At 42.0% G+C, this 15,588-nt stretch overlaps 1 protein-coding gene across 3 annotated transcripts in view; it reads left to right on the top strand.

The window, feature by feature from the left end:
- Nucleotides 1-15,118, top strand: part of AMN1 (antagonist of mitotic exit network 1 homolog) — a 279,533-nt gene extending 264,415 nt beyond the window's left edge. For all 3 annotated transcript variants that reach the window (XM_073621864.1, XM_073621863.1, XM_073621865.1), the window contains one exon: nucleotides 14,810-15,118. In XM_073621864.1, coding sequence (XP_073477965.1) covers nucleotides 14,810-14,883 — 74 coding nt within the window. In that variant the 3' untranslated portion in view covers nucleotides 14,884-15,118. The remainder of the gene's footprint in view (nucleotides 1-14,809) is intronic.
- The last annotated feature ends 470 nt before the right edge of the window (nucleotides 15,119-15,588 follow it).

Raw genomic sequence — 15,588 nt, 5'->3', positions numbered from 1 at the left:
ATAAAGGTATTTCAGGGTATATAATGCATTCAGCCTGTATTGCGTCGCAAGAGTCTATCCATGACTAGGTCCTCTGGGGCCAATCCCGGGGTCCCCAGCCACGGCGCCCACAGTTTTTCGAATTTATTAGCGAATCCTCTATGTTGGTATATAATTTTCTCCATTCGTAGTGTGTTACCTACTGCAGTAATCCATTCCTTAATCGAAGGGGATGACTCAGATTTCCAGTGTAGCATTATTAACTTGCGAGCTATGAAGAGGGCCCTGGTTAGGGCTTCTCTGGTGTGAGGTTCCCACTCCAACGTCGTCTAGAAAATTCAAAATGCAGTGTCTAGGGTCCAGAGGAATAGGCACCCGAAATACTGCAGAAATAACGTCTATTACCCCCCTCCAGTATACATGCAATTTGGGACAACGCCATAGCATATGTATCAACTCTCCATGATCCCTTTTACATCTAGTGCAAATAGGTGTGGGTAGCAGTCCCATGGCATACAATCTATGAGGCGTGCAGTATACTCTCAGGAGTGTGTACAGTTGTGTCAACCTTTGTGTCACATTCAAGAAACATATGGCTACTGACTGTAGGGCTTCCTCCCACTGATCCTCGTCCAGAGGCCCTATGTCCGCTTCCCATTTTCTTTTAACTGTAAGGGGGTGTTTTGTGAGGTACTTACGCAGTAGTAAGCCATAACACTGGGAGATGAATCCTTTAGATATCGCCACAGTCTTAACTTGAAAAAGAATGGGATTAGAGTCCATATGCCACTCAGAGGTCTTTGACTGGGCTATGAAAGCATGTCTGAGTTGCATATAGTAGAATTGCATACGTTTTGGTAGCCCATACTTCTCTCTCAGAGTTTTGAAAGACAGTAATTTCCCATTGCTAATAACTTGAGTCAGGTAAAAAACTCCATGTCTCTTCCACCTTTCCGCGTGTTGCAATTTGGCTAACTCAGGATAGGACTCGTTTGCCCAGATTGGACTGAATTCATTAATACCTGCTACCCCCTGTAAAAAGCTTATTTTGTTACATATTTTCTGTATTAGACTATACGTGGGAAAGCTTTTTTGGGGTTTACCAAAGGCTGATGCCTCCAGAGCAGTTGGAATGGATTTTCCACCTACCGTATGGAGCATGATACATTCGGAAGCACTAGGGGATCTGTCCACTGTCCTACGGAACCATGGTACCTATCAAGTGTTGCAGTTGTGATGCCAGATAATACAGCCATGGATTCGGGAGTGCAAGGCCACTGTCATCTTTAGGGCGTTGCAAATGCTCTAACCTTATCCTGGGGGGTCTATTTTTCCAAATCAGTTCGCGAAATATAGTATTCACTATCCTGAAGGTCTTCAGTGGGATCACTACTGGGGAATTATGTAACATGTGTAGCAGTTGGGGCATAAGAATCATTTTAATTAGATTCACCCTGCCCGCAACTGACATACACAGGGTATTCCATGTTTTGACCCGCAGACAAAATCTGGCCAGTAGCGGGGAAATATTTAGCTGACAATATTCTCTGATTCGGGGTGTCACATTTATCCCCAGATACCGGAATATCTCCCACCCGCTCTCCATGTTGTAGTTTTACGTCATCTATTGGCATCAGGGCGGACTTAGTCCAATTTATTTTCAGGCCAGAGAACTCCATATCTCCCAGCAGAATCATTGTATCGTCAGCATAGAGCATCACCTTCTCCTGTCTATCTCCATAGCAGAAGCCTGTTATATCCCCATGATCTCTGATCTTGATCGCCAATGGTTCTATTGCCAGGGCAAACAGCAGGGGGGACAAAGGGCACCCCTGCCGCGTGCCCCGGCCTAATGCAAATGTAAGTGACAGTCTGCCAGCCTCTCTAATGACCGCCTGAGGACAATGATACAGCAAGCGCACCCAGGCAATGTACACGTCATCAAAGCCAAATCAGTGCCTCCCAAAGATATGGCCATTCCACACTGTCAAAGGCTTTCATAGCATCTAATGACAGAAGAGCCCTCTTACCCTTTATTATCAGCATGGAATTGCATGTTAAGGAATAGCCTTCTAAGGTTTATCGCTGTGGATTTGTTGGGCATAAAGCCCGCCTGATCAGGGTGTATAACTGAAGTGATCACCTTGTTTAACCTGAGAGCTAGTACTTTTGCCAGTATTTTAATATGCAATTGCAGTAGCAAGATCAGGCTATACGAGGCCGGATCCACTGGGTCTTTACCCTGTTTTAAAATCAGCACAATGTGGGCTTGGGACATGGAAGGTGGAAGGACATTTTGTTCTCTTGCTGCATTAAACGCCTCTAACAATTTGGGTAATAACACCTCAGAGTAGTGTTTGTAGATCTCCATGGGGATACCGTCCCCCCCCCCCCCCCCCCGGAGCTTTACGATTAGGAAATTGTGCCACCGCTACCTGCAACTCCTCCAGAGTTAATGGAGAATCCAGCTCCGTACATTGAGAAGTTGAAAGTTGCGGAAAAGTAATCTCATCCAGATAACTATACAATTCCCCAGAACTATGCATCGAGGCTGGGCAATACAATGCTTCATAAAACTCTGCTAGTGTTTTTAATATTAAATCTGGAGAGTGTGCAAGCCGCCCCCCAGTAGTTTTTATGGTTCCAATAGCTGGAGATTTCTGTTCTGCATTTGCAATTCTAGCCAAGAGACGGCCTGTTGTCTCCCCCTCCTCAAAGAAGGCTGTCTTTGAGAAAAACCTCTTTTTTTCGGCCGTCGAGGTCAGCAAGTGCTCATAAGCTGATTGACCCGCCTGCCAAGCCCTCCTAACAGAGTCAGTGGGAACCTGCACATATTTCGCTTCCAGAGAATGTACCTGTATCTCATGGGCTTCTCTAAGGGCTTCAGAGTGTTTTTTAACCTTGGTAACCTCTTTATTTAGCAGACGTCTAAGATAGGATTTCAATGTCTCCCATTCAGCAAGAACAGCTGCCGAATCAGGCTGGTGCATAAAAAATTCCCGGATGCTCCCCTCCAGTTCCTCGGGGTGTGTAAATAACTGAAGCCAAAAGGCATTAAATTTCCAGGGTGCTTTTGCGAGTGTAGAAACCTGTGATACAATAAGGTTTATCACCATATAGGAGTGATCCGACACGCATCGGGGTTTGTAAGAAATGTCAGAAACCGAGGGGAGCATAGCCGAGTTCCCAATGCTAAATCTATCCTGGATAATGACCCGTGAGTTTTCGAAAAGCAGGAGAATTGTTTAACTGCGGGGTTTCTTTGTCTACATATGTCCAGCCAACCCATCTCCTGTAACAATCTAGCGAGTGGTGTAGCCCTATGTGGAGCCTGCATTCCCGGGGGCGGATGTTTGTCCATACCAGGGTCCAACCAACTATTAAAGTCCCCCACCAGTAGCACAGGGAGGTTCGGCTTCCCCTCCAAAAATTCCAGGAGAAGCCGAAGCACCCGGGCATCAAATGGAGGAGGTATATAGACACAAGCCAAAATACATTGCAAAATTCCAATACAACAGTGTAGAAACACAAATCTCCCCTCTGGATTTATTTTAGATGCATATTCCTGATAATCCAGGGATCTGTGTATCACTACACTCACGCCCTGGGAAAAGGAGGTGTAAGTGGAGTGGTACGCCCAACCTATCCATGCAACTCTTAGTTTCTATTGTCAGATGTGTTTCCTGTAGGCATAAAACAGCAGGATAAAACTTTTTCAGACATGTAAATATCATTGTACGCTTAAGGGGGGAGTTCATGCCCCTGACATTCCAGGAAATCAAAAAGGAAGATCCCGCCATTTAAAGAGCAAGAACAGCAACGGGATGGGGTTTTCAAGGACCTTCTGTATGGAAAATCCATGGGGGCCATGGTAGATGGGGCTGTGATGGGCTGATGTTGCATTTAGGTGGCTGATGAGCAAAGCAAAGTAGGTCTCTGGACTGTGGGATAATATACACTGCGAACAACAACTAGGCAAAACGGTGCCATCAAACTTTAGAGAAATTGCAATAGGGTATTTCCATGTCGGGTGTACCTCACTTACTTTGGTACCCGCCAATATAGAACAAAATAGTGAAGTTATCTAAAAGAGCTTTGCCAAACGGGCAAATCCTTGACTTGCAACACAGCCTAAAGATAAGCTAACTGATTGTCTTTGCATTGGCAATGAAAGAAAGAGTTGTATAGATATAAAGGAAGTCACAGTTCTCTTTCCTAGCATTTCTAAAAATGAAAATTTTCCACAGAAAAAGAAAAAAGAAAAAAAGAAAGGAGCCGAATATTCTGAAGGATTACTGAGTACTCCAGTTTTAGTAAACCACCCCCTAAGTGTCACTTTTTTCTGCTGCTTTGTTCCTCTGCTATCAGCATGAATCACATCTGACAAGCTTTCCTGACTCCAAGAAAAAGAAAAATTGTGGCAGGGGAGGGACCTCCAGCTGATTGACAGCCTTAGCTCTGTTCCTGTGTGCTGTGAGCTCTCCTCACTGAGCTCTGCAGAGTGTAATTTCAGCTCTCTACCCCCTTTTTTTCTGAACTCTCAGACAAGCTTTAAAATGTATCACTTTGAACGGATGTAGAGAAGAGAAGACTGCAGATAGACAAATACAACTTCACTGGGTATATGTAAGGGTTTACAAAATTTCTTCATAAAATGATTGTTTCATCCTAACCAACCAGGAAACCAGCCCAAGGCATGATCACTCTTGCCAAAGCCGGCTCTTTTTTCTCTTTTAATTGGGGTAAGATCTCAAGGATGCTGATGGTCATTCTTTTTAAGTGTCACATGTGTAAACCTAGGATTACCCTTCTTAATGAACAATTACCTGAAGAATTGAAAGATAAACAATTATAAGTACTTCTGCCCCAGAGAAAATAGATATTATAAGACAAACTGATAGGGTCCCAATTGATGTGTTGTTATGTGACTTGCCAATAGGCCAGTAATATTTGAAGTGACTTAGTTTCAGTACAAAGTAGATTCATATTTTGGGGTAGATTTAGAACTATTTTAATATGACGAAGAGCAAGTGGCATTACTTGAGTTAGTTTGTTTCTATCATTATATATAGTTTGGTTCATTAATTGATACATTATATAAATGCGAATCTGTCATGCCAATTTTAGTTTTGATGATTCGGCACCGTTAACTCTAGGGAGAGAACTTCTGATTTTTTTGGGAAGTTTCCAAATCTGATATAACATAAAAATGACAAATATAGATCAGAGAATTACAACACAGAATATACAAAAATGCAAACCAGTCAAACATTTCACTAAGATTCTTGAAAGGAGAGGCTTGTGTCAAACTGGTCAGAGGAAGATCATTCAAGAACAAAGGTATCAATCCGGTAAGCAAAAAAAGCTTACCTGCCAGCAGAGGTCATTCCTCTTTTCTGGGACACTTCTTCCTGTTCCAACAGTGCTTGTTTCTCCTGGATAGTTGTGAGCATCAGTTTTTACATCAGTTTTCAGTTTAGTTGAGTTTACATCTGTTTTTACATCCGCCTGCTAGCGTTCTAACAACCACAACTTATTCCTGTCATTCCTTGGTTCTGTGGGTTGGGGGGCATATCAGTATCTGGAAAAAACCCTTAAACAGTTAGAGGGCCCCCAGATTTTGGCCCCTCCCCATGTGAATAAGTAAAGGGTACATTGTACCCATACTCATTCTCAAAACAAAAGTCAAATGTAAATAAAAACAGAACAAAGTTTTTGACAAGACCGTTATTGACCAACTCAATACCGCCATATGTATACATACACTTTTTGTGTTATGGTGGTTATTTTAGGATCATGATTGCAGCTATAAGCATGATCCTGGTTCTGTTTTTTTCAGTTGGCGATTTATCATCTGGTAAAAGTGAACTGAGAAGCTATACACATGCTTGATCACTTTTACAGGCAGTGAAAGGGAGCCCCCACTCCTGCCATATTTTTCAGGCTCTCTTGTACCATCGGGGAGCCCAGGACCGATGCAACCAGTCACATCAGGTGCACTGTGAAGAGTTGAAGCAATGGAAGTTCCTTCCCCACTTCCCGTGATGTCAGAATCGTAAATGATGAGGATTTTGTCAAGTCTTCTTTTGGTTTGTTTAGTTACAATTCTTTACCGGCCAGATCTCACCAAAAAGAGGAATTATCAAGGCCCATGCCATCACAAGAGATGTTGTTCATCCCTTGTGATAGCAATAAAGTTAATTAAAAAGAAAGGTAAAGGTACACTGTAAAAAAATGAATAAAATAAATAATAATAACATTGTTTTAAAAAATGTAATGTCCCCCCATCCCCCGTGCTCACATGCAAATGTGAATGCGCACATAAGGTCCCACACACACATGTGAACAGTGATCGCACCACACATGTGAGGTATCACCACGAACGACAGAGTGAGAGCAATAATTCTAGCACCAGACCTCTTGTGTAACTCTAAACTAGTAACCTGTAAAGACTTTTAAAACATTGCCTATGAATAATTTAATGTACCGTAGTTTGTAGCCATTCCGTGGGCGTGCACAATTTTAAATCATGATGTGTTTGGTATCTAATTACTCGACATAGCATCATCTTTTATTATATAATCTACCAAAAATTGAGTATTATATTGCGTTTGTGTTTACTAAAATTAATTAAAGCATATTCTTTCCTCAGAATTTGCATATGGTAATCCGCTGTACTCTGTAAAAAATTAGCAACTATCACTATTTTATTCACCAGGGTCTCTACTTAAAAAAATATATAATGTGTGGGGTTCTAAGTAATTTTCTAGCCAAAAAAATGCAGATTTTTTTACATGTATGCATTGTCAATCATCTTGTTCAGCGATGTAGGTCCATGTCAATCACAAAGAACGACAGCGCCAACCACCAAAAAAAACTGATGCCCACAGACATCCGATGGGTACCGTTGCTTGCCAATGCAGAATGGAAGCTTTGTTTCCCCTGCCACTGAAGTAAACAAGGGGTTGGGTGGGTCACCCAGTACACCATTGACCAAATAAGGACATGTCCATATTTGATTAATAATGTCATAAATGGACATTGTTGGTTTACATCCATTTACGTCTGTTCAGGTCCGTGTTAACAGAATAGAATGGAGACTTGTTCCATTTAAATAAATGGGCCTAAATGAAAACAGATATAAACAGTTTTGAACGGAAGCTCATCCGTTAGCCCATAGAGATGCATTTCTGTCCTTTTTTCATCTAAAAATGGATGGGTGAAAAATGGGCAGACAGGACGTTCGTGTGAAAGGGTACTTAACCTGTGTGATATTAGCATGTCCAGAAAAAAAATGTAATTCTCTCTCTTCCACCCTGACCATTTTGGCAGGAAATTGTGTTTATCCACTGTGTATGTCTTGCGTGCTGCTAATGAGGTAATTATCTAGAGTTATCAGAAATTATCTCAGCTTTATCCTGTTGCAATTCATTCAGTTGTAGAAAAGGTTATACAGTATAAGATCTATGCTCATTATCATCAGGGAACATATGGATATGCACTTATAGATCAATTTATTTGGAACGTGGTAGGGTCCTTGTTTGCTTTGAAAAAACATAAATTTTGCATGACATGGATTCTTCATTCCACGAACATGCTGTACGATTCTGGTCCATAGTAACATGATTACATCACATCATTTCTGCTGAATGTTCAACAGCGGATCCTATATACCAGGGGTGTCAAACTCCTATTTGGTGCGTCCCGCAATAAAGACTGTAAGACTATATAAATGTATCTACTCTTTATTATCTAAAATAATTGCCTGGTATTCAAAGTTTACTGGTTTTATTAATAACTGAAGACTTAAGCTGTGAAGGGCAGGTGCAGACCGGCTTGGAGTCCACTCACACTCCTGTAGCAGATGATGCAAATGTGAAAAGGAGGGTTGCACAATGTATCATCCACAAGAAATTTATGGGAGACTGCTCAGACAGAACATGTTTTTGCCATGGTGTTCTGTCTGAGCAGTGCCCAATAAAGTTTCTTGTGGATGATGACAGCAGTGTGCAACCCTTCTTTTTCCACTGGAATAGAATTGTATTATTCTCATAATGATTTTAAGCAGATGTTCAGAACAACCCCCCTCCCCCAAACCTTACATCAGACATCAAGATCCCCCCACCGTCATAGATCAAGATCCCCCCACTTTCCCTTACATCACAGTGCACCCCGTTTACCTTATGCTGCTGTCAGAAAGAAGCTGGGAAGCCAAACGTGCAGGGTCTTGAGGAGGACCAGAGGAGGGCAGGAATCAGCTGCCAGAGTCTCCTGAATGCTGAGACGAGGATGTGCTGTAGGTGCACAGACGTGTACAGTATCTGTAGGAGGAGTTCTGTCCTCCTCTCTGCTGACAGGGGGGGCAGAGATTAGCCCCTCCATGGCTGCATGGAGATGCTCAGGATCTGGCGGAGGAGTTCTGTCCTCCTCTCTGATTCCAACTGCTGAGAGAAGGTGGGGGCAGAGATGAGGGGGTGCTGAAGCTGCAGTAAAGGTGCTAGGGCCACATGAAATGGCCTGGCAGGCTAGATTTGGCCTGTGGGCCTTGTGTTTGACACATTTGCTATATGCTCTTATAAAGATCCAATGACTGGCCTACCAACTGTGCCTCAGCAAAATCAGGATTCAACAGATCAGGCTACATTTTCCCAGTCTTCAGCGTTCCAGTATTGATGAGTCTATGCCCAATACAGCCTCAGCTTAATGTTCCTGGCTGATAGAAGTACAACCTGATGTTGTCTTCTGTTGTCACCCATTCGCCTCAAAGTTTAATGTATTGTACTTTCTGAGATGATTTTCTTAGCTCTACATTGTAAAGAGTGGTTGTTTTAGTTCCCATAGCCTTTCTGCCACCTCCTACCAACCTGGCCATTCTCCTCTGACCTCTCTCATAAACAATGTCTTACTATCCCTAGAACTACCCCTCACTGGATCTGCTGGATCAGCAGTTACAGAAATATTCAGACCAGCCTGTTTGCCATAAACAATCATGTCATTATCAAAACCATTGAGATCATTTTCCCCATTCTGGTGTTTGGTTTGGTGTTATTTGAAGCTCCTGACCTTCATCTGCATGATTTTAGGCAATGTGTTGCTGCCACGTGATTGGCTGGTTAGATAATTGCATGAATAAGCAAGTGTACAGGGGGTCCTGATAAATTGCTTGGTGAGAGTATGTTACTATAAACTGTATTTTATAGCTTTATTCTTATAATAAATAAGGTGGATTCTTCACATAAGTGGGCTGGCCAGATCAATTGATCATTTAAAAAGAATACGAGCTTTGACAGAACCCACAAAGGTAGGCAGGAACCCCTAAGGCCTGGTTCATGCTACTGCGATGTGATTTTGATCCGATTTCATGTGCGATTATGTAGTGTGATTTGATGCAATTTTGATGTGACTTTGTTCTGTGCCTGGGAGGAGAGTTGAGGACTAAAAAAAACACTGAAATTGCTTTAAATCTAATCGGGGTCACATCAAATCACATGCAGATGCTATTTATGTGAGTTTACATTGAAGTCTATGGGTCCAAAATCATGCTGGAATCACACCAAAAGTAGTGCAGGAATTTCTTCAAAAGTCATTCCATGCTGAGTCGCATTGATGTGAACGGGCACCATTGAATATAATGTGCTTTCCAATGCCATGCGATTCTGCACATCTCAAGATGCATCTGAAACTGCACTAGTGCAAACCAGGCCTTAAAGTCACAGGTGGACAGAATCTAAGCCATAATTTATGGCAGTGAGATTTTGCTCCTAGAGTATACAAGAAGTTGGTTTAGAAATCAACAATTTTTTTCTGGTGGGCTGTGTCTTTTTAAAGAGTGAACAGTAGCAGTTTTCAGCACTATGTCTATTATTGAAACCTCTGATAGAGCCTTACATTGGGAGGGGAATGGAGGAGGACACACTGTCCTTACTGGGTTATAGGCTGGTATCTTCAGGTAATTGGACAAGTTTTTGAGGATATGCCCCCTGGGCATTCCCCCACCCCACTCTGCGAGACCTCAGTTTTTTGCTAGTATTATAAATTGATGGATCTCTTCTCCCTTACAAAGAAATCACTCTTAATCAATCCAAAATCAGAAGTTATAAAGATTCACAGCACCATCCCTAACACCTATTCACCCCTGTGTTTATTGCAAATGTTTATCTACAGTATCTCACAGAAGTGAGTACACCCCTCACATTTTTGGAAATATTTTATTATATCTTTTCGTGTGACAGCACTGAAGAAATTACACTTTCCTACAATGTAAAGTAGTGAGTGCACAGCTTGTATAACAGTGTAAATTTGCTCTCCCCTCAAAATAACTCAACACACTGCCATTTATGTCTTAACCACTGGCAACAAAAGTGAGTACACCCCTAAGTGAAAATGTTCAAATTGGGGCCATTTAGTCATTTTCCCTCCCTGGTGTCATGTGACTTGTTAGTGTTACAGGTGTGTCGCAAGTCTCTCACTCTCTCATACTGGTCACTGGAAGTTCAGCATGGCACCTCATGGCAAAGAACTCTCTGAGGATCTGAAAAAAAGAATTGTTGGTCTACATAAAGATGGCCTAGGCTATAAGAAGATTGCCAAGACCCTGAAACTGAGCTGCAGCATGGGGCCAAGACCATGCAACAGTTTAACAGGACAGGTTCCACTCAGAACAGGCCTCGCCATGGTCGTCCAAAGAAGTTGAGTGCACGTGCTCGGCGTCATATCCAAAAGTTGTCTTTGGGAAATAGACGTATGAGTGCTGCCAGCATTGCTGCAGAGGTTGAAGGGGTGGTGGGCCAGCCTGTCAGTGCACAGACCATATGCCACACACTGCATCAAATTGGTCTGCATGGCTGTCATCCCAGAAGGAAGCCTCTTCTAAAGATGATGCACAAGAAAGCCCACAATTTGCTGAAGACAAGCAGACTAAGGACATGGATTACTGGAGCCATGTCCTGTGGTCTGATGAGACCAGGATAAACTTATTTGGTTCAGATGGTGTCAAGCATGCGTGGCAGCAACCAGGTGAGGAGTACAAAGACAGGTGTGTCTTGCTTACAGTCAAGCACGGTTTATGGGAGTGTCATGGTCTGGGGCTGCATGAGTGCTGCCGGCACTGAGGAACTACAGTTTATTCAGGGAACCATGAATGCCAAAATGTACTGTGGCATACTGAAGCAGAGCATGATCCCCTCCCTTTGGAGACCGGGCCGCAGGGCAGTATTCCAACATGATAACGAACCCAACCACACCTCCAAGACGACCACTGCCTTGCTAAAGAAGCTGAGGGTAAAGGTGATGGACTGGCCAAGTGTGTCTCCAGACGTAAACCCTATTGAGCATCTGTGTGGCATCGTCAAATGGAAGGTGGAGGAGCGCGAGGTCTCTAACACTCCACCAGCTCCGTGATGTCAACAGGGAGAAGTGGAAGAGGACTCCAGTGGCAACCTGTGAAGCTCTGTTGAACTCCATGCCCAAGAGGGTTAAGGCAGTGCTGGAAAATAATGATGGCCACACAAAATATTGACACTTTGGGCCCAATTTGGACATTTTCACTTAGGGGTATACTCACTTTTATTGTCAGCGATTTAGACATTAATGGCTGTGTGTTGAGTTATTTTGAGGGGGCAGCAAATTTACACTGTTATACAAGCTGTACACTCACTACTTTACATTGTAGCAAAGTGTCATTTCTTCAGTGTTGTCACATGAAAAGTTAATAAAATATTTACAAAAATGTGAGGGGTGTACTCACTTTTGTGAGATACTGGATATAAAATAGCACATTATAAAAAATAAAAAACGTATATATTAAGTGTCCCAATAATGCAGTCACTACAATAAATTGCTAGTGCTCAAATGAATAACATAAAACTATCCCATTACACAGTCCATTAAAGTGCTGGTGCTTATATCCTTGTGCAATCTTCTAATCATTCGTGTTGCAGGAGGGGGGCATGGGAGAGAGGGGTACTTTGGACATGAGGACCAGGGGGCTATTGGAGACACAACATCAGGGTTACACAAGAGAAGAGGAAAGAAGAGATACAGAGGTTGTAGAGGAGGTCAGAAGAAAAAGGAAAAGGGAAGTTTACACACTGGCATCTTCAACCTAAGTGACACCATCTTTACAAAGGAAGAACTTAAAGTATTAAAATTAGGGTTAAAGTATGCCCCAACAAAAAACATTGATGAATTTAAAACCTTTATAGGTCATTAGAAGTTTATTAGAAAGTTATATATAAAGAAGTATTATGCCAATAGAAATGATGGAAAAGTCAAAGAAGAAACCCAGTACAAATATAGGGCGTAAGAAACCACTACTTTCAATCCTAAACTTAATAATTAACCAGTGCTTAGAAGTATTCAAAATGATTTTGGAAAAAGAAATAGAGGGCATTAGTATAGAACCCATTAGAGGAATCAAGGATGTAAAACAGGGAATAAAAGAGCCGGAGAGTAAGAAAAATATAATATTGAGAATGGCAGACAAGAGGGGCAGAATTGTACTCCTTAATAAAAAGGATTACGGTATATAAGACAGCTTAATCGTCTAATATCTGATGAAGACGCATTAAAAAAATTAAGAGGGGACCCAGGAAATAAATACAAGGCTAAATGAACTAAACTGATTTTAAAAAAAGCCCAAAAGGAGGGGATAATAAATAAAAGGGAAGCCAAGTACCTAATACTGGAGGCACCAAAACACTGGTTATTTATCAGGTCCCAAAGATCCATAAGAATGTAAGAGACCCCCCCGGGTAGATCCATTATTAATGGGGTTGACTCGCTATTTTCTAGGGCTTAAGAATATTTTGACTATTTTCTCCAACCCGTGGAGCATAGTTTCCCGTCCTATGTAAAGGATGATGCTGTTGTTGTTTGGTTGTTTAGTCATATCCGACTCTTTGTGACCTCATGGACCATAGCGCGCCAGGCTTTTCTGTCCTCCACTGCCTCCCGGAGCTTGCTTATTTTCATGTTCATTGTTTCGATGATGCTATCTATCCATCTGTCGTCCTCTTCTCCTTTTTCCTTCCATGTTTCCCAGCATCAGGGTCTTTTCCAATGAGTCCTCGCTTTGCATTAAGTGACCAAAGTATTTGAGTTTCAGCATCAGGATCTCTCCTTCCAGTGAATATTCAGGGTTGACTTCCTTCAGGATTGACTGGTTTGATTTTCCTGCCATCCAAGGGACTTTCAAGAGTCTACTCCAAGACCATAGTTCAAAAGCATCAATTCTTCGGCGTTCAGCATTCCTTATGGTCCAACTTTCACAGCAATAGGTTACTACTGCGAATACCATAGCTTTGACTATACGGCACTTTGTTGGTAGGGTGATGTCTCTGCTTTATATAATGCTGTCTAGGTTTGCCATTGCCTCCTCCTGAGAAGCAAGCATCTCTTAATTTCATGGCTAAAGTCACTGTCTGCCATGATCTTGGAGCCTAGGAAGATAAAATCTGTCACGGTTTCCAATTCTTCTCCTTTTATTTGCAAAGGAGTGATGGGACCGGTTGCCATAATCTTAGTTTATTAAATGTTCAATTTCAGGCCAGCTTTTGCGCTCTCCCCTTTCATCTTCATTAAGAGACTCTCTAGTTCTTCTTCACTTTCTGCCATTAGTGTGGTATCGTCTAAATATCTCAGGTTGTTGATAAATCTCCCTGCTATCAAAATTCCGGCTTGTGATTCGTCGTTCCTGGCATTTTGCATGGTGTACTCTGAATATAAGTAGGGTGACAATATACATCTTTGCCGCACTCTTTTCTCAATTTTGAACCAGTCAGTTGTACCATGTCCTGTTCTAATGCCGTGTACACACGTGCAGACTTTTCGACTGCACTGGTCCGATGGGATGAATCCGTTGGACAATCCGACCGTGTGTGGGCTTCATCAGACCTGCAGCGTACTTTTTCGGTCGAAAAATCAGACGGACTTTAGATTTCGACTCGAGTCCGGTCGAAAAATCCGCTCGTCTGTATGCTAGTCCAACGGACGAAAACCGACGCTAGAGCAGCTATTGGCTACTGGCTATCAACTTTCTTATTTTAGCCCGGTCATACGTCATAACGTTCAATATTTTAGAGTTGTCATCAGAACAAGCAGTAAATATTTCAAAGATGATACTTGTGTTGATGAGGAATCCTCGCTTTGCAGCAATTTCCTCTTACTTACAGTTGTGTCTCTGGGTCAGAAAGTTTCAATCGGACAGAAACAGCAAAAAATAAAATGTCAGGTTTTACTCCATTCCACTTTATGCATTGGATTTCCCACTAGGGTTCTCAAGGGGCCTTGTATAAGAAAAATGTTCTTCTCTTCATTGATATGTTTTGTACCTGTGACCCATTGCAGGGCTTTTCCCTCACCTTCTGTTTCAAAGATACAATAGGAAGTATATATCTCCAAAGTGAGGAGAAATCCCCTCTGCTTTCATTGGAACAGTATTCCCCTTTAGAAGAATTCCACTCATGTCCTGTTTCAGTGACAATTGTAAAATTGTGAATTTCCCACTACTTTCTGTCCCTGAGACAATGGTTACCAGAACAAAAAAAAGGGGTAAACAGAACTCAATACAAAACAAAAAAAAAAATGATACACTGTAATTTCACATCGGCAGGAATAATGCAACTACAAAAAGAGTTGTACAGTTGTAGCAGTGTATTACTTGTTTCCTGCTGCTTGTAACATTATCAGTTCAAGGATTCCTTTAGGTATTGTCTAAAATGAATCAAGGTCTCACTTAACAAAGGATTTTTGGACTGGTTTTAGAGCAAATAGTCCTCTGTAGGTGACCCCTCTGCTATCCTTGCTCAACTGTTTGTTTTTTGTCTTGCAGATCGCTCTAGGGAGGCATTGGAACAACTTGTGGGACCCAACAAAATAAAGCAAGTCACATGGACGGTTTACTAGAAACATCACCCAAAGTGCTGTGAGCGATGACAGGCCTTGTTAGGCTTCTCTTTCACAAAGGCTCAGTTGAGAAGAACTGACTGTGTAGAATTAACATGTGTAGTCAATTACATGGAAATACGATGGACTTTTAACACACAAGCACTTATTCTATTTGTTCTATCTACAATTATTTGCACTTTTGTTCTGAGATTTTAATGTATTTTGGATTTCAATAAACTTATTTAGTAGCTAACACTATGTAGATAATCACTGGGCGAAGTTGTGGCATCTATCATTATCTAAATCTAGGTTGTCACATGTGATCCTTCTGAGGTGACAAGAGTATTGCAGCTTTTCAGGATATCACTTTCTATCTTCTCACATGGTCAGTCATTTTGTGACACAATCATAAAGGTCTTCTGTTTAAGTCTGTGAAGATCAAAGGTGGCCACTGGCAATTCAGCATGTTCATCAGACTAAGGCTGGCTTTACACGTGGCGATGTTCCGTCAGTTTCAAACACTGTCCATCCACCAGGAATTGCACATACGATTGCAAGTAATCACCAAAAACTAAGCAATCTATCACTCTGGAGTTTGATTAATCACCAGAATTTGGTTGATCATAAAGTCTAATGCCCCGTACACACGGTCGGATTTTCCGACGGAAAATGTGTGATAGGACCTTGTTGTCGGAAATTCCGACCGTGTGTAGGCTCCATCAC

The sequence above is a fragment of the Aquarana catesbeiana genome, linkage group LG03, assembly GCF_042186555.1.
Source record: "Aquarana catesbeiana isolate 2022-GZ linkage group LG03, ASM4218655v1, whole genome shotgun sequence".
NCBI lineage: Eukaryota > Metazoa > Chordata > Amphibia > Anura > Ranidae > Aquarana > Aquarana catesbeiana.
Note: the sequence above shows the minus strand (reverse complement) of the source record. Positions and strands in the feature narration are given on the sequence as shown.